At 44.3% G+C, this 23,318-nt stretch overlaps 1 protein-coding gene across 11 annotated transcripts in view; it reads right to left on the reverse strand.

Annotated features, from left to right (window-relative positions):
- The window catches only part of TJP1 (tight junction protein 1), a 159,296-nt gene that overhangs the window by 67,534 nt on the left and 68,444 nt on the right, over positions 1–23,318 (reverse strand). For 4 of the 11 annotated variants that reach the window (XM_040077655.1, XM_040077654.1, XM_040077653.1 and 1 more), the window contains exon 1: positions 227–538. The exons of the other annotated variants lie outside the window; for them this stretch is intronic. In XM_040077655.1, the coding sequence (XP_039933589.1) occupies positions 227–259 (33 nt within the window). In that variant the 5' untranslated portion in view covers positions 260–538. Of the gene's footprint in view, positions 1–226; positions 539–23,318 lie in introns of those variants that run through there. 11 annotated transcript variants of the gene reach the window in all.

Raw genomic sequence — 23,318 nt, forward strand, 5'->3', positions numbered from 1 at the left:
CTCCTCCCGGCAGGCAGGAGGGAAACTCTGCGGGGAAGGCGGCCGAGAGGCTCCGGCCCGCCTCGCCCACCTCCTCGCTCCGCGCTAGCCCGTGCCCTCGGGACGGGCCGGGGTAAAGCCGCGGCCGCCGCGCTGCGGGCTCGGTGGGGCGGTGGAAAAACCGCGCCGGGGGAACCGCAGGATCGGAGCGGGCAGGGAACGCGGCCGCCCCGGGGCCGAGCCTTACCTTCGTGGAAGCCGCCGCGGCCCTGGCAGACATTTTGTTTCCTTCTCTCCCCCGGAGCCGGGCGAGCGTGTGCGCGCCTGCAACTCCTCAGGCCGGGGGAGAGAAACTCGGCGCCGCCGCCCGCGCCTCACGCAGCCGCCCGAATAAACATCCCAGGGCGCGGGGGGGAGGAGGAAGAGGAGGACGGCAGGGAAGGGGCGGGGACGGGGGAGGAGGGAGAGAGGAAGAAAGAGGAAGGGGAGCGGAGGCTCAAGTTTGATAAAAGTGCGATCTCTCTCCCGCGGCGCCCGGTGCGCCGGAGCCGGGTTCCGCCGCCGGGGCACGGAGCGCGGGAGCGGCCGCGCTGGCCCCGGGCCCGCCCGCTCAGCGGCCGCGCCGCCCGCCCGCCTCGTGCCTCTCCCCCCGCGCAGCCACCGACATGTCCGACCGCCGGCACGGCCCATCCCGCCGCGGGGGGACCGCCCGCCCCGCCGCCGCCTGCCCCCGCTTTGCCGGAGGACCCGGACCCCCGGACGGCGGCGGAGCGGCGGCGGCGGAGCGGCCGGTCCCGGCCCCGCGGGCTCTGCCGGGCGCGGCGCGGTGAGGGGCCGCCCGCGGGGCTCGCTCGCCGCCGGGCTCCCCCGCGCCATGGTCGGGGCGGCGGGGGCCGAGCGCGGCCGGGCCGGCGCAGCCTATGGGAGCGCGGGGGGCGTTTGAACGCGGGCAGCGGAGCAGGCCGGGACCGGCACCGGCGCCGGCACCGGGACCGCCCCGAGCGCTGCGGGGGCTGCGGGCCGGGCCGGGCCGGGCCGGCTGCGGGCGCTCAGCAGGGCCCGTGCCCGCGCTCTCCGCGGCGCGCGGTTCCGCGGCGCTCGCGGTAGAATTCTCGCCCCCCTGGAGCCGGCCGCAGAACTGGGATGTCGATCAGCGCGGGCTCGGACCTGCTTTTGCGTTTGCCCATTGTTTGAAGGGGCGGGACATTCGCTTTCGAGTTCCTTAATTGTACATTTTGTTCTTGAGATAAAAGTAATAAAGACACAAAAAGAAAACAACTTGGGAGATTTGCTTTGCTTTAAGGTGGTGACTGCATAGCCTTAGCATTTCCTTTAGCACCATGAACTGCTGCCTGTGGCTTTGAAAAATAAACTTTTCCCAGTACTTTAGACAAAGCGTTTTTAGCGTCTTTTACAAAGTAAGTATTTACTTAAGCACTAAGAGAAATACCGCCTTTTTATTATTATTTAAAAGGAAAGGCTTTTAAATATATTATTTTACTTTTGGGCGTTGGATCCCCAACCCATGCACGATGAAGCTGTTGAAAATGCAGCTGGAGTTTTGACTTGAGATGGCTCATGGCGTAGAAAGCTGAGCACACCCCCTAATTTTGTAGGGCCAAGTCATAAGTTAACCAAATGACTTCCAGAAGCATCACCCATTAAAGGGCTTCAAACCCCACTGAAAAGTTGGCACACTCTATTGATTAGACACGTCACTGTGGTCCATAGTTTATGATGTTACTTAATTTACTCGTCAGAATTAGATAAGAGCCCAAGTGGCATGACTAATCAGGTACATAAGGTTCCAGTGAAAGGAAAGTAGGTGAGAAAAATCCCAAACCAAAATGGGAGTACTTTGCACTCACTTTGCAAACATTTCATGAGATATATATGACAGTAAAAGCCATGGTATCAGGGCCACAAATTTCTCGCAGTTGTACTATTTACGTGCTACCAGCTGCTTCTGTGCTCCGTGCAATCTCCAGAACTACTTAAATTCTTAAAAAGAGGCAATAATTCAACGATCTAAATCACTCTTCCACCAAGAAACGCTCTACCCAAAGCTACTGTATGAGTTTTATGTTTGTTCTCTTTCGAAAATAAACAAATTCATATTCCAGGAAATAGCTGAAGCCAATTCCCAAGGCAGCAGTCCGAAATCAGGGGGAAGGGCCAACTCCTCCACCACGGCGCGGAGCGGGCGGGCTGCAGGGCAGGGAGAGCCCCGGGACCGCTCCGCAGCACACACCGGGACAGCCTCACACCTCCAGGGACCTCTGCCAGCACCGTCCCCGGCTGTCCGACACCTGACCGCTCCCGGAGAGCCCGAACACCCGGCTTCGCCCTTCCCTTGCCCCTGGAGCGGCGGGCGCGGTGCGAGCTCCGGGGGGACCCGGCTCCACGGGAGCTCTCCCGTGCTGCAGCGTGGCCTCCTGCCAGAGCCCCTTCCATGAAAACACTACAGCACGTTTCTGATTTCTTAGTTGCTAGATGTAACTAAGCCTCAGATTTTTTTTTTAATTCTATCTACACATGCAGAAGGCGGAATGTGACGGGTTTTATGCCCACATGCTTCACTGCCACAGTATTCACCACAGCAGGCAGGAAGGAAAAGGCTGAGATCACAACAGGAAGGAGGGGGAAGATTTCAAGGTGTGGAGTCGCATGAAAAGTAACTCAGGGGAGGATGACCTGATAAACTGTAGGGTAAAACAATCGTTCCCTTTCATCTTTCTTTCTTTGAATAGTTCTGGGGAGGGTTACAAGACCTACAGGCTGGGGAGGAGGACAGGCTGCAAAGAGCAAAGATGATCAACCAAGATGAGGCAAGGGAATGAAAGAGGACTGAAGGCATGCAAACAGAGATGGAGATGGATTCCTTAAAATGAGGGAGAAGGACCATGGGAAAGAAAAGCAGTTATTAAAGTGTTGGGATAAAGACGGGGAATAAATAAAAAGGTGAAAGAAAAATATGAAGTGAAGAAAGTTCCACCGAAGATGGAGGTGCCATTTTTGTACCATCTTACACTGGATGAGAAAATGCTATCAATCCATATACTGAATTTAACAAGGAAAGAAACCATTTAAGAAGGAAGGACTTCTGCTAGGGGTTTAAAACAGCTGGATATGCATAACTCTTTTGGCCCACAGAGACTAAGGAGATTCCTTCCCTCCCTCCCTCCCTCCTTCCTCCCTCCCTCCCTCCCTCCCTCCCTCCCTTCCTTCCTTCCTTCCTTCCTTCCTTCCTTCCTTCCTTCCTTCCTTCCTTCCTTCCTTCCTTCCTTCCTTCCTTCCTTCCTTCCTTCCTTCCTTCCTTCCTTCCTTCCTTCCTTCCTTCCTTCCTTCCTTCCTTCCTTCCTTCCTCCTTCCTTCCTTCCTTCCTTCCTTCCTTCCTTCCTTCCTTCCTTCCTTCCTTCCTTCCTTCCTTCCTTCCTTCCTTCCTTCCTCCCTCCCTCCCTCCCTCCCTCCCTCCCTCCCTCCCTCTTCCTTCTCTTTCTATCCAACAGTTATTTAAATCTTCATCTCTACTCTTGATACAAAATTAGAGGAGCCAGAAATGCCATCTTATTCTATTAGCATTGGTAAAATGCATAAATTTTTGGTAGACATAAATTATTTTTAATGAACGGTTTTGCTTGTTTTTGTACAAAGCAATGGCAGAATCACGTTGCTGTCCTTTGAAATTCTTCCTTCAGGAGAATTTTTGCATCTCTTCATTAACAAATTGCTCACAAGCAAATCTACCATCAGCAGTACTGAAAATGCCAAATCAAATGCTGGTCAAGTCAACATGGAATTATCTTAAGTACAAGTAACTTTGAATTTTATAGTCCTATTTAATCTTGGGTGGGGTTTTTTTATTATTTTTAAATAAATATTACAAAATTAATGTCTGAAAGAGCAAGTTATATGTTGTTAAGACTGTTAGGATTCCAGTGTATTCATGTGTTCCCTTTAAAAATCTTTAATGAAAGATTTATATTTATATCCACATATTGATATATAGCATGAGAGATGTATGTGTTAGTGTTTAGGTGTGTGTACACATACATACATATATATATATGCCTTTTATATATAGTACATTCAGTCAGATACAGATACATAGCAACTCCCATCTGTTAGCTAAGGGACCAGAATTTTGAAGCATATTTCTGATTCTACCCTTGTGGGTCCTGAAAACAGGATCATCTTCAACCCCTATCTTTAGATAAAAAATTGTCTTGGAAGTCAAGGGCTGAATAAAAGCAACAGCTTTACTCATCCTTTAAATAACTGCTATTGGGAGATGTCTAAAAAAAGTACTATTATATTTTCTTGGTAGGAAAGCTAAAAATAAAACTATTATTTAATAAGTTCAAACCATAGCCCTACATTGATTCAAAGGACACAGAAGGACAGTCAGATGTGTGAATCCTCCTTTCTGAGGGCATGGGTATCTGTTACACTGCAAGAACAGGAAGTCTATTCTCTACTTTGTGTCGACTTAACTTTTTAAGAAATGTTTTGACCACTTAAAGATGGGGAAGAAGGAAACTGCAGAACCGCAGCCACTACAGAGACAACTTCCTGTGGGTTTTGTGGTGTGTGTGGCTCAGAAAGAGAACAATTCATGTAAGATCTTTCAGAGATAGCAGACAGTTTTGCTGCCCTATGAGGTAGTCTTGGGATGCTTAGCTATAAATAGGCCAATTTATTATCCATTATGTCATCCAGTTTAGTTGATAATGTACGTTCTGTATTTGTAGTTGCCACATGATTTCAGCATTTCAGGAGCAAAGAAAAAAGAGGAAGAGAAAATTAGAGTTCACCATATAAACCACAAGAGAAGAAAGCATCTGTTTCTACCTCAAGATGTAAAAAAAGTGGTTTACAGAAAGCTGTGGGAAATCCATGTCCTTAAAATTACGCAGAATTCAGTGTCTTGATGAATCAAGTCCCTAAGGAAAAAATGAATGCAGTGATGATGCCTAGTAATGATTCTTATCTTCCTCCCACTTCCACAGAGTTAAAGCTTGGTACCTACTGACTCTTTAAAGGGCTGTATATCACTGCAGTGCCTCTTCTGAAAACACTGCAGACAATTCCTCAATAAACAGGGAAGAGAGTCTTCCAGCAGCTCACTGCCTCTCACATACTGGAACTATTAGACAAAGACAAAATCCCAAAATCTGTACTTCACCTCTCATTAAGAGGTTAAAGCACATACCTCAAGTACACTCCGGCTGGACATGCTCAGAATGGGAATAAACCCAGCAGGTTCATACAGGTGGCCTGTCTCAACTCCTGCTGTTAAAACTCATTGTTATTTCCTTTTTGACACCTTAAAAATAGTACTAGGTTTAACACAGCGCAAGGGCTTTTTTTCTGTTCAGCCTGAATATTACTTCAACTTGTAAGCAAATGGGAAATGTAGAAATAGAAGTAAAAGTAGGTTGCAGTGGCAATGCAACATTATTTTCAGCCTTAAAACACCTAAAGAATGTATCACTGTAGAGCTGAAATCTAGTCTCTTTGCTTATCATTTTGGGATAGCCTTATAAAAAGAAACTCATCTCCATGGTTTAGACCAGATCTTGGAGAAACTTTGTCATCTGTGTAATTGTGTAGCGAAAAAATCTGAGACTACTGTTGAAGAAAATATTATCTGTGAGTTTTAGTAGTGCTTCACGGCAGCAGAGCTAATTTATTACAGAACTTCATTACAGAAACGTTATGTAACTATTCTACTTCCCATCTCAGACATTTCGTGAACGGGACTGTAAACTTCAATGCACTGCAGCTGAGCAGGGCTGGTTTTACAAAATGCTTCACTGGTAAGTAGCCACTGGATGTCAAAATGTCAGATGTTCGGAACTGTTCTACTTTCTCCAGGTTTATTTGGTAGAGAGAGGACTGTTAAAATAATCAAAGACAGCGGTGAGGCTTCAGCAGGCACAAATTCAGTGCTGATGTGATTCCAGCCCCACAAAGCCACACTGCAGACAGCACCACACAGGCTCCACTGATCTAGAATTCCTATTTATCATATTTAGCCTTTAGAGAGCATGACTAGCAGTTCACCCTAAAAAATGCCTGCCCAGACAACAAGCAACATGCACCAAAAATTAACTGCACAGGCAACTTTAGAACGTAAAAGTGAAGAGCGAATGCACACAGGCTTCCTTACTCTACAGACACTGAGTGGTTTGCAAAGGCAGTCCAGGGCCAGCTTAACAAAATTGATTCATTTAATTACCTTTCTGGCAAACAACTCTCTATTCAAACCCAGAAATTTTCCAGGAACCCTTGCACAAGATACAAAGTGACAAACCTGTTCTCTGAAACCCAAACAATCACCACTGTAAGGAGGACGGAAATGGGGAGTACACGAGGCTGCAGGTGTGGCTTTCTAAGCCAGATAGTTTTGAAAGGTGAGATCACTTCTACAGTTTCTTGAGCACAAATATCAGACATTGCAATGAGTACTACAGGAAATTATCATGACTCATTTTTGTTACTGAGAAGGGCATGCATACAGAAAATGAAAATATGTACTGAAAATTGTTACATTCAACACAAAAATATATACTAAAAATTGTTACACTGCTAGAAGTGTTTATAGATAATGATGCAAAAGTGTGAGCTCATCTGCTTCTTAATTCTCCATACCAAAAAGACTTAACTGCATAATTGCAAAAAATGTAGAAACTTAGTTTACTGACCTTTATAACCTATAATCTATTTTTATTGCCGCTCAGCTTTCGTCTTTTAGAATCTCAAATTTATTTTTATCCTCTTGCCTTTCTTATTAAAACTGGTACAAGACTCCATCTATTCTTTTAAAATTCACATGCACAAATCCTTCAAGTCAAGGAACTAAGGATGTGTTTAGAAGTAGGAGCACCAGATTACACCCAGTTAATTCCAGTGTAATCTTTACCTTAGCTGGTAGCTCTGTCCCAGTAGCACCTGCTTCACAAGAGCAACTTCAGTGAGGTTTAGAGGAGGTAAGTAAGGTGAGTAAGCTCCCGAAGGTCACACCCATGGGGTTATGAACCCTTTCCATCTTGGTATTTGCCTTTGTTTCTACCTCCAAATATTAAAAACAATTTTTTTTTTTTTTTTAAAAAAGGTACTTAAAACAGGTTGCTGTTTCTATCACTGGAAGAAACTCAAGTTACCTTGTTTGTGCCCCCAGCAGGTTTCTTAACTATATATTATTGGATGATTATTTTACACAGAGATGTCACCACTGGTCTGAGATGGTTTTGTTGGGGCTTCCTTTCAAAATCATTGCCACTCTAAAATATATAAGCCTGAGACATGAGAGCATAAAATATTCTTTTGTTATAAAACATTACAGCAGAACATAGTTTTATGAGTTTTAACTCCGTATTTCAATAATTCAGACTACATCTTCAAGGGATCTTATTTAAGACGTTCATTGACCACCAGGTACTTTCCATCTTAAACTTGAGTTCTTTTCAGTTACTTCTAGTCTGTAGCAACTAAGTAGACACCTGGTTATCTGTGATATTATGTATTCTATTTTAGCTGTGTCTGCAATCAATAGCAAAATTTACCTCCCAGGGACGACACGTTTTGCAGTATGCCCTATTTCATCTGTAACTGTTACAGTTTGGGTAATATTAGTATTTTTAATTATATAAATAAATGTCACTAGAAGTTTTTAAAATAGGTTTAAAAGTTTTCAGTGTATGTAACAGTTTCAACATGGCAATTTACAGGAGAGGCTACTAGAACAGAAAGTGCTTAGTGTGGAAGGATATTGCATTATTTCCTGACCTGTTGTTGTCAGGAAAGAAAAGCACGTCACAGGCTGGCTTTTGGGCTTTGGTGTGTCTGAGCACATGAAAACAGTGGGCAGCATTTCTGATGAAAGCCCCACATTCTGCTCACGTTTCTTGGCCACTCGTTTCTGCCCTGGCACCATGTCACCCCCTCCACAGCTGTGCCCTGCTAACTCTCTATGGGGATACCTGAAGTGGTTTAAAAATTAACCTTGGAGCACAGAGGCAGGAATAAGTAGCCAAAGATGGGGACTTTTTAAGCTGAATTTGCTGGCAAAGGTAACATGACCACGTATGTACACTCACACAGCGTTTACCTGCACTTGGAGCACAGAGATCACCTCGGCTGCAGATTTCTGAACCTGTGGGCAAAAGGCCTCCTGTGCCTTACAGAGACAGGGCACCTGGACCTCATCTGAGACAGCAGGGCTTGCTTCACTCCTTGGGTAATTGCAAGACATTTTTCCAGCAGTCCTGTATGATATGTCATCATGCACGTGCAAGGAATTCTCAGATGCTCATTTTTTTTGGTTTGGAGATTTATACAGTGTTGGCTGTATAAAGGCACAGGGAAACCGGTTGTCACTGAGTCACTCAGAATCTTCAAAAAGCATACAGGCATTTTACACTTGGTCCCATTAACTGCAACCTGTAATGCATTTTCAGTAAGAACATTTTTCAGAAAAAAAACCCAGATTTGATTTTAGTTCAAAATTTACAAAATCAAGCTTTAACCACAGGATAATACTGGGTATGCTTAACACAGTAAACAAGAGGTTCAAAAAGATGTGAAGTACTAAATGAGATATTTTTATGAGTCATCACACTGCCTATACTGATACACAGTCCAAACTTCACTTATTTCTCTCAGCTGATTAGACTCAGTCCAGCTCTCTAGGCACTTACACTGCAAACAGATCTGTAAACTGATTCGCATTTGCCAAAACAGAAGTTCTTCAGAGAAACTCACAGTTGGGATCTGTCTCCAGGAGTGCCAGGGCTCAGCTCTGTTCTGCTAAAACTGGCTGTGCATTACCCAGGAAGCATTAGTATTTGGTAAGATAAATAAATATTCCCACAGGTGACTCTTTACTCAAATTGCAACTTTAAATCTAAGAAATGCACAGGCAGAAATTCTCCTGACTGCCTCGGTACCAGAGAAACCATTCCACAACCTATAACAGAGTGAAGCCCAGAGGCTCTAACCAGAACAATGCTTTAATCTAGCTAAACCTATACAGTCAGTACAGAAGGATTCAAAGCAAAAATATTTGCAGTGCAAAGCTCAAAGCTAACAGGGCAAATGCTGTATTTACCACACTTGGATGGCTGTTTCTCATTCAAGTGTTTAGGCCTCACAGAATCCGCATTATATCAATATCATTAGCTAAATCTTCTCTTTACACATCTGTCAGTTCAGCTCTGTGTGCCAGCTGAAAAACTGTAACTGTCACATCCTTTTTTAAATGTGTAAGATTATACTTGTGAAAAGCGCTAAAGCAACAGCCTAGGGACTGAAATTCTTCTTGTTCTCCAAGCAGGTAAAGCAAGGGCAAGCATTAAAGCAAGTTTCCCATGAAGACCAGTCAGTGTGGCTGTTTTCAGTCCCTCGACCCCTTTGTGTGAAAGCCTGTCGAGTATTTCCAGTGTTAGGCTTTAATTTAATAAAAGATACAGCTTCTCACCATAAAACTTGCTCCCTAACTAGGAAACATTTCTGAAAGCCTCTTCAAAGCTGGAGAAACCAATTTTTGCCAAATGTGCAAACTTCCATGAGTCACATGATACTCTGACTTCTGTTTTAAGATGAGTAAATATGATAATTGACAACAAGATGCTGAAGTGATCTATATAGTTTCTTAAAATAAATGTAAGAAGTGTTTTAAATAAAGTCTTCCATAGAATCTTCATTTATTTTCCCATATTTTTCAAAAGCTTCTCATTAGAAGCAGCAGCCTTCAAAAAAGATTTATTTTTTTTTTCCCCCCTCCCAAAGGCCCTAATTATAAATACAGAGTTTGAAATCGACCCTATGACTCTTTCCTGGCTGTGTGTCATACTGACATTTAACTTCAAATACATGCACTGCTGCTTTTTAGACATGCACTGCTGGACAAATAGATTGCAAACTACTTCTAAATATTTCTCTCAGGGTACCCAAATGCTATTTTCACAAATAGGCATCTCTTTGGTTTCTGAATAATATATGTCAAGACCAGGAAAAAAAAAATAAAGAGCAAGCCTAGCTCCTAGGTCACCACAGAAAGCATCCAAAACTACTTTACTAGAAGAAACACCTTCTTTGTACACTTGTCTTACAGTATGCACTCATTTTTTTCCAGGCTACTCTTTTTTATTTCTCTAACTGTATCACTGGCCTGGCTGCACTAATAGGCCTTAATAGCCCTGACAAATTGATTATGAAGGTAATTAATTATTTCTCTTTAAAAGTAATCTGGAAGCCATAGCAGGGGTTGACAGAGATTTACAGGGAAGAGGAAGGAAGGTGGAGGCATTTTTCCCCCATCAACACTACAGTGTTGCCATAACTCACACGAAACCTCCTCTCTCTGTTCCCCAGCCAGAGCTGCATCATGAGCAGTTAACACACTCATTATCCTTGGCACAGAAATAAATTAGAGAGGTAACCACCGAATGCTTAGATCATTTGGGAAAATCAGTGAAACCATCTCTACCTACACAAGCATCTTCGAGAAGGCATGTGCAATTTTCATTATATCTGCAAACGCACAAGATAATACAGCGGCTGTTGCCCTCATCATATTAAAACCAACAAATAAAATGTGAGCTTTGCAAAACCTTTGCTCATATACATGCAGGGTCAGCTTTACCCATGCATGGTCACGAAAGGCCCAGAGACAAGGGTGTGAACAGCGATGCTTCCCTGCAGCGGCACAAGCCCCATCTTGTACAGCCTGTACAACCTGAGAGCCAGGAGAGCAGTAGGGTGAATGAGCCCTCAGAACACGGCAATGTCTTGGTACTTCATATTGCTACAACACAGGTAATGAGATCGTATCAAAACACGATTTAATGTCATGACTCGAGCTGGATGGTGAGCACGGGAACATTGCTATTTGAATTTAAATTAAAATTTCATCAGGTATCATATTACATTTTAAAATTAGTATTTTGTTTCTAAGCCAACCCGAGTCCAATTGTGTAACTGAAGGCAATCTATATCACAGGCTCTTCCACGCCACTGCAAAAATAATTCCACCGGTCTCAAGGATAAATTGACTGAGGCCCCTCAAATGAATGCGTTATATATGCAGATAAACTTCATGCTGTTTTTAAATTAAAATTCTTATTTTCCACCGTCCTGCCTGCACTGAAAAGGCAAATATAATCCTTACACAACCCTCCTCCAACTCTCCTTCCAAAAAGAGTGTCATGTGTCATCAGCGAGGATGGCCAGTGCCCCACCCATACAGGGCTGTGGGGCAGTCAGGGACAGAGAAAGGAACAGTCCTAGTGAGAAGTACACCTGGGGACGTCCTGCTCTACCAGGATTCTATTATTCTCTAGACAGAATGAAAAATAGCACTCCAAAGCACCAGCATGTTCCCTGTTTTTAAAAAGATGATGCTTGTATTTGAAACTGAAATGAATTCAGCCCAGGTATGCAGTCCTTTATTAAAGGGCTCTTTGAACGTAACGAAACAGAGACACTTGAAGAGGTCACGCATCTGAAGTTGTTTGGGAGCGATTCCTTGTTCGTTCAGAGCGTGCACTCAGCTTTGGGTGCGCCCTTGAACACACAGTCGCTCTCGCTGTCCAGGGAGGCACCTGAAGGCAGTTCTGGATTCCCCAGTCTGCTCTGACAGAGGAAAAGGCAGCTTCCACCCTCTGCCGAAGGACTCCACCGAGAGCCTCCCAAAGGAGCTGCCCGAGGAGGCAGTGAGTCAGGGAGCGCCTCTGGAGCACCCTGGGCCCTGCTCTGACCTGCCCTGCTCACCTGGTCCTGCTCCATCTGCCCTGCTCCCCTGCCCTGCTCCCCTTGCCCTGCCCTGCTCCCCTTGCCCTGCTCCCCTGCCCTGCTCCCCTTGCCCTGCCCTGCTCCCCTTGCCCTGCTCCCCTGCCCTGTTCCCTGCTCTGCTCCCCTTTCCCTGCTCCCCTGCCCTGCTCCCCTTTCCCTGCCCTGCTCCCCCTGCCCCTGCTCCCCTGCCCCTGCTCCTCTTGCCCTGCTCCCCCTGCCCTGCTCCCCTTGCCCTGCTCCCCTTGCCCTGCTCCCCTTGCCCTGTTCCCCCTGCCCTGCTCCCCTTGCCCTGCTCCCCTTGCCCTGCTCCCCCTGCCCTGCTCCCCTGCCCTGCTCCCCCTGCCCTGTTCCCTTGCCCTGCTCCCCTGCCCTGCTCCCCTGCCCTGCTCCCCTTGCCCTGTTCCCCTGCCCTGCTCCCCCTGCCCTGTTTCCCTGCCCTGCTCCCCTGCCCTGTTCCCCTGCCCTGTTCCCCTTGCCCTGCTCCCCTTGCCCTGCTCCCCTTGCCCTGCTCCCCTTGCCCTGTTCCCCCTGCCCTGCTCCCCTTGCCCTGCTCCCCTTGCCCTGTTCCCCTGCCCTGTTCCCCTTGCCCTGCTCCCCTTGCCCTGTTCCCCTGCCCTGTTCCCCTGCCCTGCTCCCCTTGCCCTGCTCCCCTGCCCTGCTCCCCCTGCCCTGCTCCCCCTGCCCTGCTCCCCTTGCCCTGCTCCCCTGCCCTGTTCCCCTGGCCCGCACCCCTGGCAGCGCTCCTGCCACAGAAACCTGCTCCAGAGGAGCCTTGGTCCCTGCATTGCCAATATTTTTAGAAATGACCCTGTTGCTGCAGTGTATTGCAAATGAAACAAATGCACCCTTACATAACGTTGTTACAATTATATTGCAGCGTTTGCCTCTGAGAGACAGCAGCACCTCAGTTACCAGTTCTGCCACATTTAGGGGCAGAAGACACCACACAGCTGGACACCGAGCGCTTTGTATCTTGCACAAAATCAGAGGTATAACGGGATACTTGGATGGAGGATATCCCCTTACCCCACCAAAAAGTTATGCTTATATAAATCTTAAATGACTTGCAGCATGAAAACAAATTGCTAGGCCGCCAGCTGAGATTTCAACTCATTTTGAGTCTCTAATTATGCTTGAACAGCTCTTGAAAACACTGAAATCTGTTTCTGACTGCATAGCAAAGCACGGAATGAGCAAGACAAATATTGTAGTAACCTTCATAAGCAACCTGATAGTTATTGTGGAATCTGTCCTCTCCCCTTTGTCTTCTCTGGAGAAGTTGGTGCTGATTATGAAAACACCTTCAGTAATAAGATGTCCCAGAAATTGATAATTTTGTTTAACTATTTTTAACGTTTATTTCAATATTTTAAGCAAATACTTAATTTTCTGATGTTATCTTTCCATTTCCATTCTCTGCTACATGGAAGAATACTTAATAGACACACTTTGATGTCAGTGCAGATTCACAGACAGATAATTTTCTTCTGAACAAACTTGTTTCTGTAAATATAAATGCAGTGCAAATGTAACTGGCAGCACAGTCCTGTCTGTGGTAACAGCTGTTATTAAATCATACCTGCTTCTATTGTCAGGGATTTTAATAAGCTCCACTCTGTAACGAAAGGGCAAGCAACTGTGACTACACCCATATTTTAGCAGCACAGGATACAGATGTTGAATTCTGGATTGTACTAGCCTCACATTCCTCCAGCTTTGTAAATGGCCTCAAAGCCAGTGTCTTTCATTTTTATTTTTTTTAGTTTTTTGTGTTTCTTTATATGGAGATAATTTACTAGGCTCTTAAACTTTGCCATGTCACATACCTGAGGAAAAAAACAGTGCAAAACACAAAGCATGAAGCATACTATTTTTCAGCATTCCTTCTTCAAGCATTTTCTGGGCCCCTTCAGGAGAAAACACACAATGTTCACAGAGAATTCTCCTGTATGACCTTATTACTGTCACCTCTCCCTTGCAGAGAAGGATCACTGAGGTACAAATAGTATAAAACCCGTGTTTTTCCACCCAGCTGCCACCTGCATGCTCAGGGACCCTGGGTTAATCACTTCTCTGTACATCAGTAAAACATCAGTGAGGGCTATATGGCCAAATAAATACAACAAAGATGTTTTTACATGCTTTAAAATTCAACCAGTGGTACATAAAGTGCACAATCTAGCTGTAAACATGTAATTGAAAAAGACAAAATTAGGACAAATATTGCTGGCTCTCCTTAAGAACTCACACAACTTGCACATTCAATCATTAATATTTTTGTTGCAGTTTGTTTGTCCTGACCGAGTGCCTTAAAGGGCTTGTTGTTACTTCAGCGAGGTACCTTATTGCAGCTCACGAAGTACTGGCAAAATATGGGAATTTGTTGCAACCTACGTTACTCTGCAAAACGCAAACTGATTTTTAATTTCTTCGTTATTACCACCCGGATTCCTCCTCCAGCATCACAGTTGCATAATCTCTACCCTTGGAGGTTTTCAGGAGCAGCCTGGGCTGGCCTCAGAGCTGCCCCTGCTTTGAGAAGAGCTTGGAGCGCTTGTGAGGTCCCTTCTAACCTGAATTATTCCGTGACTCTTCCTGGCAGCTTCTTTCTGTCTTCCCTCTGCTATTTTTCAGCATTTCCTTTCTAGATTTGGGACTTTTACAGAGACATTGTTGTCTTGCTAGAAAACTCAGGTGCCCAATCTTTCTTGCTGTTATGAAAGATTCAGTATATTGCAGGAAAATCAGTATTTCTGGCAGATTTGCATATTATTCAGTTTTGATTAAAATGTTGGTTTTGCCAAATTTCCTGAAACTTTCACAAAACTGAAGGAAAAAAACCCCACCCAATTAATCTATACTTTTCTATTCTACCTAATCTCTGCCACTTTTTAATTGCTGTCTGTCTGTTTCAAACGTTAGGTATTGCCCTGGTGTGCCTGATCCATTGCCTCCTTGGCTTTCCAGAAACTGGTTTATAAGAACTTGCAGCAAACATTTTACATTATTAAAGCCCTGCAAAGGAGGGTGAGTTACATGTGAAAATCTCGCTTCTGAATTAGCTTTTTCCTAGTGAAAATTAGGATTTCTCAAGGTTTCCACCTTAGTATAAGCTTGTATTTACAACAGAATACTAATTTTGCGTTCTGCACATTCTCAGTGTCCCTAAACAGCTTTCTAAAGTGTTTTCCAACTCCATTAGAGATCAGTTTTTCAAGCTTCTTAAGTAATAGCAGTGAGTTTTATTATACCTTTTTCCCCCTCTCTCTACTGACAGGAGTCATTACTGCCATTTGGCAAACACTGTGCTTTTACTTTTTTTTCCTCTTCCTTTCTCGAAGGGATTTTGTAAGAGTTATAAAAAGCAGGTCAGCTCTGCAAGCACCTATATACAAGTATCTGCTGTCTTTAAAAGGTAATGTGAAAAGAAAATAATTTACATTCAAAACTTATTAAAAATACTGCTGAAGCCAGGAACCAGAAGAAAGAAGTTGGAAAACGATCAGCTAAGATCCAGTTGTTTTTATTTCCACCTTATCTATACTTAGATTTTTCAGCAAATTTCAGCAGATTTTTCAGTTGTCGCTATTTTATCTCCTTTAAGCATCATTCAGTATGCAAACACAATCACTTTCAGTATTTTTCTCTTACGGATTTAAGATCCGTAATGCAAGACCCGAATATCTTTCTTTTCCCCCTGCCTTGGAAATGTAAGCTGGTATAAATGGCTCCAGTGAGTAATTTCCCTTAAGGGCCACCACATAAGTCTGGCATATTCTCTGACTCTCCACATTACTGAAGGTTGCTTACAGCTCTGAGCAAAACACTGAGCGTACTGCCATCCTCATGATCAGGCATCCAAGGAGACAACTCTTCTGGGTAGTTACAGAAAAAAGGACTCCCTGTTTGTTCAAACACGCACACTTCAGCTTCCTGCCAAAGCCTGTTCACACTGCAGGCTTCTGCCGGACTCTGGATATGCAAGGCCAGCAATCTAGCCATGATCAGTGAGTCACCATGGCATGATTATCCTATGATTAAACCACTTTTGCTTCCTTTTGCTGGGGCCACTCCACCTTGGAGCCTTTCCAGATAAGTCCACATCCTCCTGCTCAGAGATCTGTTGATCTCTTCAGTACACCACGTTTGAGATTGCAGTACCAAGGACTGCTGGATTGAACACCACTGACAGGAAAAGAAGTACAATGCCAAACTTAAAAACTGCTATGATTATCTGTCCATCCTCTTAGCCAGTTCATCCATGACAATCAGCACCATTTTCCAGTGGAGGAAGCCATGTGGAAGAAGCACTGTTTAGTGTTTTGCTGCCAAGATAATGACTACAAAGGAGCACTGCAGAAATGAGTGGGGAATACAGGAGAATGAGCTGAAAAGGTGATGCTAAAATGAGGAGCTGGAAGGCGGGTAGCAGCTGTGTGGGGGGACTGGAATGAACTCAGGTCTACTTTCATCTGTGTAAACTTAATCCACAAACCAAACTGAATCCAGTGCAGTAATAAAAGTGACAGATAACAACAAAATAGAGGCATGAGATGGGTTTTCTGAACAAAGCCTCAAACAACTGGAACAATGACACAAGCAGCCTCTCAAGCTCAGCCCCAGCCAGCCCCCTGTTGCAGTATGAAATGGTGGGCAGCAAAGGATGGACACGCACAGCAGCACTGCAGCTCTGCCTTGGAACCCCACTAATGGCAATGGCCACAACTCTCTTCGGCTCCTTGTTTCAGATCTGAGGCTCTTTGTTACAGCCCTCAAGGTTTTTGTGCCTTAAAGATAAATCTTGTCAACCAGAGACAGTGTCCCTCTGGTGTTTTACGGAATGTTTCTGCTCTCTTTTGTGATGTACTGAGAGGTATTTTTTCTGTGTTTTGTAAGCTGGTAGTTACTATAACCTAGGCAGTACAACAAGATGCCTGTTTTAAAACACTGTATTTCAATTTTCTAGATGTTTGCAAAATGGTGATGTCCTTAAAAGAACAACCCCATCATGCAGAGGACTGAAGGAAAACTCTAATTTAACTAAAGAGCCCTAAAGCTGCCTCAGTTCAGACTTGCTCCCAAGAGAACATTGCTGGGAGCCAACTACTGCCGCTTCCCTCTTTGCTTTCTGTTGCTGGCAAGACTGAATCTATTTTTTACTGACATGCCACTTATAATATGCTGTGAAATGCAGACAAAATGCAAAGAGAAGTTGCTGGCTGTCTCAATAAGTATTTGACATCAGTTTCCAAAGCCTAGAAACAGTTTTGTGATGCTCTGAACTCAGGTAAGGCAGAAATGGTATTACAGCAGTTTGGCATTTTTGGGGTGTAATTGCACAGAAATGTCAGCTGTGAGATGAACAGCTCCCTGGGTGAAAGAGCAAATTCTAGCAGCTTTATACTCAGACTACTGTACAGAGTGGCTCTTGGTCAGTAACATGCCTGGGCTTCTGACTTTCTCAGCAACTGCCCAAGCCACTTGTTGTTTGATCAGCTATGAAGTAAAAATAAAATCCGTAAGTATGTTGTAAACCTGTTCAAGATATGTTATATAAATGCTCTTTATTATGGTAAACATTTCTTTGCTACATTCACCATTTTCTAATCTAGGTCCAAACAGAATTGAAAACATCTTGTTAATATTTCATTGACACCCTTTACTTTGCAACTTGGATTTTAAACATGGGTGTCCTCCCCTGCTCAATTGACTTTCAGCCTTGCTCTCTCCAACCTTTTTCCCAATCCACTGACAGGAGTTGCTCTGTCATTTGTGCTGCTTCAGCAGCCTCAAACTCCTGACTGCCTTTAACCTACTGAATCACTTCCTGACTTCATGTGATGCCTGTAAACTTCTCTTCACCTGAACCTGAAGACGAGCATTTCAATCAATTTCTCCACTCTAGCAAACTCACGTGCTGGAATGAATTTTGCAAGATAGTAATTTTTGCTGCATTTTGAATCCAGTTTTTCTTCTGCCATCTCTGTCATTTTCCTTTTGCCTTGATAGGTAAACTGCCTGCACTTACTTTGATAGATGTATACTTCTTTCATTCTGTTTCTTTTTGCAACCAGTTTTGAACAACAACAAAAAATAATGTTATCTAAGGACGCAGGTACATTTACAAAATGTCACAAAAACATATTTTTGGCAATAATCCCAGAGCTAAACAAAGATATTCTGGAAGGCCTCCATTTAAAAATAAATTCTGTTCTAAACCAGGGATCCTTGTGCTTTGTCAGAGGAATGAATTCTGTCATTCCTTACCCACAGCTACGAGAACCTTACACACAGTAGGGTCCTCACAGAGACGAGTTAAGAGCCACGGAGTTACATCACTGCCCATTATCTACATATCTTTCCTCAAATCGCCCTGAGTGAAGCCTCCCATCTGCTGCCAACATCCCTCTTCTCAGCTCACAGCAGCACAGTAACCACAGAAATTATCTGCAAAGGGAAAATTATAAGGGTACTATCTACCTCATTTTGGGTTGTCTTTTAAAGGAGTTAACAGCTGGAAATAAAGGGAAGAAGCAGCAGCTGGTTATTTCTGCAATGTAATAATGAGGAGAGCATTACAGTAGCTCTGTGGAAGAACTTGTGCAGTTTGTTCACTGAGTGCAGCAGTAGAATCAAAGAATTTTAAAGATGTCCTTCCATTCCAGCCCCTGCTCACCAAGTGACCCCACAAATTTAAATTTTTTACCTGTCCGTATTTCTTTGGGCAGATACAGCATTTAATTCTTTCTGGAAGGTGCAGCCCAGGGGCAGGCACATCCTGTCTGTACTGCCTGGACACCGCCCATGCCTGTGTAAATTAACAGAATGCTACAAGCACACTTCCCCATCCTCAGTGGATGTCCTATGACCACCTGGAGTGGGGAAAAGCAGATCTCCTAGAACCAAGCATACGAGGGGAATTCCCTCCTGGACTCTCACAAGTCCTCTGAATTTCTCCAAGTCACTGCAGCACAAGGGAGGAAACCAGATTCCCAGCTGAGCTAAGGGAAAAATAGAAGCCTTACTCAATAAGACAACATATTTCACTGACTGACTGACTGTCAGAAGTAAAAAGGGTTATAAAAATTACACTCATAGCCTGAAAATTAAAACTTTATGTAAGCTAAACCTGAACAGAGGCTAAAGCTCAGGCTGGCAATGGGACCCTTAGTGTGAATGCCAGGCTCCCACATCCCTCTGCGTGTCTGCTGCTTGTGACATTGCTGGGGCCTTGGGAAAAAAAACAGCTGCAGCCCAGCCCGTTTTAAATTCTGCTGTATTTCTGACTGCTTGTTATTTTCCTTAGAATAAATACTAATATTTTGCATGTTTCTAGATCTGAAACAAATCATCTAAAATAATGATCTGGTAGTGTACAGTTCCCTTCAGACGTGCACAGGTGACACTCCTGGAATCTATTTGCAACACCAGCCCCAGTCACCTTACAGCCAAAACTGCAGCTCTTCAGAGGGATTGCAGCGCCATGTGGGATGAATAGATGCTGTACATGGTATTACAGTGTTTCCAGATTTCCACTCTGCAGATGGTCATGGCATTTTCCACATGACTCCTACTGTAATACCAGAACCGCATAAGTCATTTATAAGTAACTGATATGTCCCAGCACCTTAGAGTGCACTGTGCAGGATTCACAGCTGAACAGAAAATGCAAAAGGAAAACCAGCATGTCTCCTTGTCTTAATTTTATAGAGAGCATATATGCATCAGGAAAAGTAGAAAAGCAGAATAAATACTGATATATGTTCGCTAGCACATGAAAATGTCCGTTAAATATAATAACCTAAAATGCAACAGAACGTGCCCAGAGAAAATAAAATATTATTTTGTGTTGTGGTCAAAGCCTCTGAAAATACTGTTACCATTGATCTGAATTCACTCGTATAATTGGCAATCACTTTGTTACTGGAGAAAGAGGTGTCTAATTGCTGAGAATGACCCTTCTGTCTTTGTTTTCCATTCTCTTTCGTGTTTCAGTGGGGTAAATAGATATACACTTTAGTTTTTCGCATTTCTTAGGATAAGATGGAATATAATAGCTTCTAAAAAAGTTAGTAACAGGAGTCGTGAGTTGAAAAATACCAAGGAATACAAAATAAACAGTATGGCTTTTGTTGGCAAGAAAATATGGGGTGAAGAACAAGATCCCACCAGCTTTTAACCCTCAAGTATTCAATGAGTTATGCAGAATTCTCACAAAAAAACCACCAAACAAACAAAAATCCCCAAATCAACAACCACACCCCAAAACCCCAACATTCACCGACCAAACATTCATGACACATCAATACCTGTTTTCCTTGAACATTTTCTGTTTGCTTCTAAGCATATTTCATTTCAATGCAAAGCCTCCTAATGATTTTCTTTCCTTCAGACTCCTAACAAGGCAATTATAGTGCTAATATTTCAGGTCTCAGGAAACTGGGCACACAAAGAAACAGCTGCAGTACCCCCCACTCCTTCCAGCTACAGCTGAGTGTGGGCCCAGGTCAGTCTCAGTAGCAGCAATTTTTTACATCCATCTCTGAAGAAAATGACTAAAACATTATTCTGAGCCACCATAAGAAACCTGCTGCAGGTGCAGGGAGGAAAGACAGAACTATTACAGCACAGGGACTGGCTGTGAGTGTCTGCCACCACTAAGATAATAAATGATAATCAAACTATAATTCAAGTCCACTGGCAATACGCTCCCTTTAAGAGTCTGATTAATCTCCACTGTGCCTTGGTGCAAGAGCAACGGTCAGAAATCAGAATATTTGATCTTGTTCTGGAAATGTGCTTGCTTGTGAGTGCCAAACAACTCCAGTTCGGCCAGAACCTGGGCTCTGGGAATGGTGAGCAGTTTCAGAGTGGAACACAGGCCCTGGCGAGGCTGCAGTACTGCAAGGGATTCACCTAAGAGCTGGAATGTCTTTGCTTCAACACAGCTCTCCTTTTGCAAAGCCAATATCAAATTATCAACAACTTTTTTACAATTCTAAAAGAAGGGCTCATTAAACAAATATAGATCACTGAAAAAGGATAGATTTCTTGTCCAGTACCTGAGGAATAAGTTAAAAAGAGTTGCTCTTACATTAGTCTAGTGATGAAGATTTTGCTTACGGAGCCCTGGGCATATAAAAATAAATCCATAGCTGCAGCATAGGTTTAGTGCCAACACATTAGTGATCACAAAGAAAGTGGATTTAAATTACCCATTTTTCCCTGGAGTTTAGTCTCCAGCATAATTGGGAAACAGATCAGCACAACTTAAATTAACTGCATCAGTAAGGATCTTAATGGAATTTCACAGGATCCACCAGAGTACAGACTCCAGAGAGCAGATCTGAGCTGGAGTCCTGCGTTTTCCTTCCCACCTGTGTGATGTGAAGCCCAGCACAGGCTTGTGATGACAGCAGCAGCTGGGCTGCTCTCATTTCAATGTGCCAGCTGGGGAATCCCAATGGAACTCGTCAGGCCAGCTCTGAGGCTGCACTGTCACCAAAGCACCCTGAACCAGCCAGTCCAGTCAACTACAGCAACTGGATTATGCCGTGGAATGTTTTCCTTATTTTTTTTTTTTTTTTAATCTGCTTATCAATGAGGTCAACTAAGAATACAGCACTTCTGAACATTACTGATCATAGCTCAGTGAGGCAGACACCGTGTCTTGAAAGAAAATTGGACATTCATTTGAATGATGGAGACAGGTTTGTAAAGAAACATGAAGAAGAGGGGAACATTCCTTTTTTATTATGTGAACTCCCACATGCGATGTCATGAGGAATTTGAGTGGGAATTTATTTACAAAACTGGGACTTACTGTCATTACACTGTGCTGAAGCAGGGGAAAAAAATTACCATGCTGTAAGTCAAATGTCACAGTAGAATTTAATATACTGGAATTCTTGGAAAGTGTTCTAATGCTTTCAGTTCAAAAGAAGCACATACTGCTTTTTATAGCAAGGAATTTTAATTATTATTAGTTTTTGGCAATCCCCATAGTCTGCTGGCATTTTCTAAGCCACAGAGATTAAAACCTGAAGAGAAACAGAAGGTGGTAGGAAAGGGAAGCATGCCTAATTGAAGTACTCAACATCTACTTATGCATGACCTATTAATACAGATATGTGAGCAGGAGTGCAAGATCAAGACATTATTCCTACCGTCCCCCCCCAAATGTGCCATTATTAACCAATTGAATTCTCATAATAGCCAAAATAGGTCAGAGAGAAGTGGGCAAGTGACTATATCACGTAAGGGATGGCAGTATAGTAGCTGGACTGAGCAAAGAGTAGCAGAACAGTCTGCCTGGAGAACAGAAAGGAATTCTGGAAAGGTTGTGTCTTCAACCAGCTCACAGCACTGGGATCCATGGCACTCACATGCTACTCAGTTTATGGTAAACCAGTTCCAGCCCTGCAGTGCTTTCAGCATGAAGACATGCTGACACGACCAGGTTTCCACAGCCTCCACCTCCTTCCTCCCCTTTTAACATTTCTGTCCACACTTTATCCTACAAGGCAAACAAAGCCTCCGTCCACCAGGTCCATCTGTGTCCACTGCATCTTCCCTGGACACGTCACTGCGGCTGCCACACCGCCAGGAATGAAGGACGTCGGGCTCAGACAGGGCAATCCCACGGCTTCCCACTCCTCTGCTCCACGAGCCACATCCAGCACCCCTCCACCGGGACACTGAGTGCACCTCAGAGCCTCCTGCCTGCTGCTGAAGCCTTCTCCCACGCTGCCCCAGACTCCAGCCTGCACCTTCTGGCCTCAGACTGCTGAGTAACTCCTCCTCAGCCGCTCGGAGGCTGTGACTCAGGCTTGCTGCTGGTGGCAGGAACACGCTCACGTTGTGAGGAACATCTGGAAGGAATACTTTGGACGCTGTAATTTTGACCATGGCAGCAAGGGAATGATTGCAGTCCCAGCTCAGGGCAGCTTGCTCACTGTGTGTCTGCAGCATTGACTTGCAGCAGAGCTGTGTATGGAGAGGTGAAGCAACTCCACCACAAGGCTCCATGCCTGTGTCTGATGATTTGTTCACTCCCAGCTTGAGAGACAATTTCCCCAGTGATGCCATTGACCAGAAGCCTTTTTTATTGGGGGAACAGGAAAAAGAATTTTGGGAAAGTTCCTGTGATGCAACAGTGAGAGTGGTGCTTCTATCCCGAGCAAACCCTGAACAACAAATTGTCCCTCTGAACATTCAGGGAAAATATTCTGAAGACCTGTTCAGCACCAGGTTGATGGGATGCCCTATGCTCCCTCTTCTCACTCCAAAATGTACTTCAAAAGTGAAAGAAAAGAAGAACACAACACTAGCAGCTAATTAGCGCTTCCTATTCTACTGCTATTGCTGATTCCAGTTTAAGTATAAAGAGGCAGCACTTTCCTACTGGGTAACCAGCTTCACAGAATCCCCTGCACTTTGGCATTTAATGAACTGTGGCAATGCAGTATGGTCTGTAACAAAAGGATTTGCTCAGTACAGAGTACTCTCTGCACCACCTCTGCTTCCACCTTTACACTTTTCAC

The sequence above is a fragment of the Hirundo rustica genome, chromosome 13 (genome assembly GCF_015227805.2).
Source record: "Hirundo rustica isolate bHirRus1 chromosome 13, bHirRus1.pri.v3, whole genome shotgun sequence".
Classification (NCBI taxonomy): domain Eukaryota; kingdom Metazoa; phylum Chordata; class Aves; order Passeriformes; family Hirundinidae; genus Hirundo; species Hirundo rustica.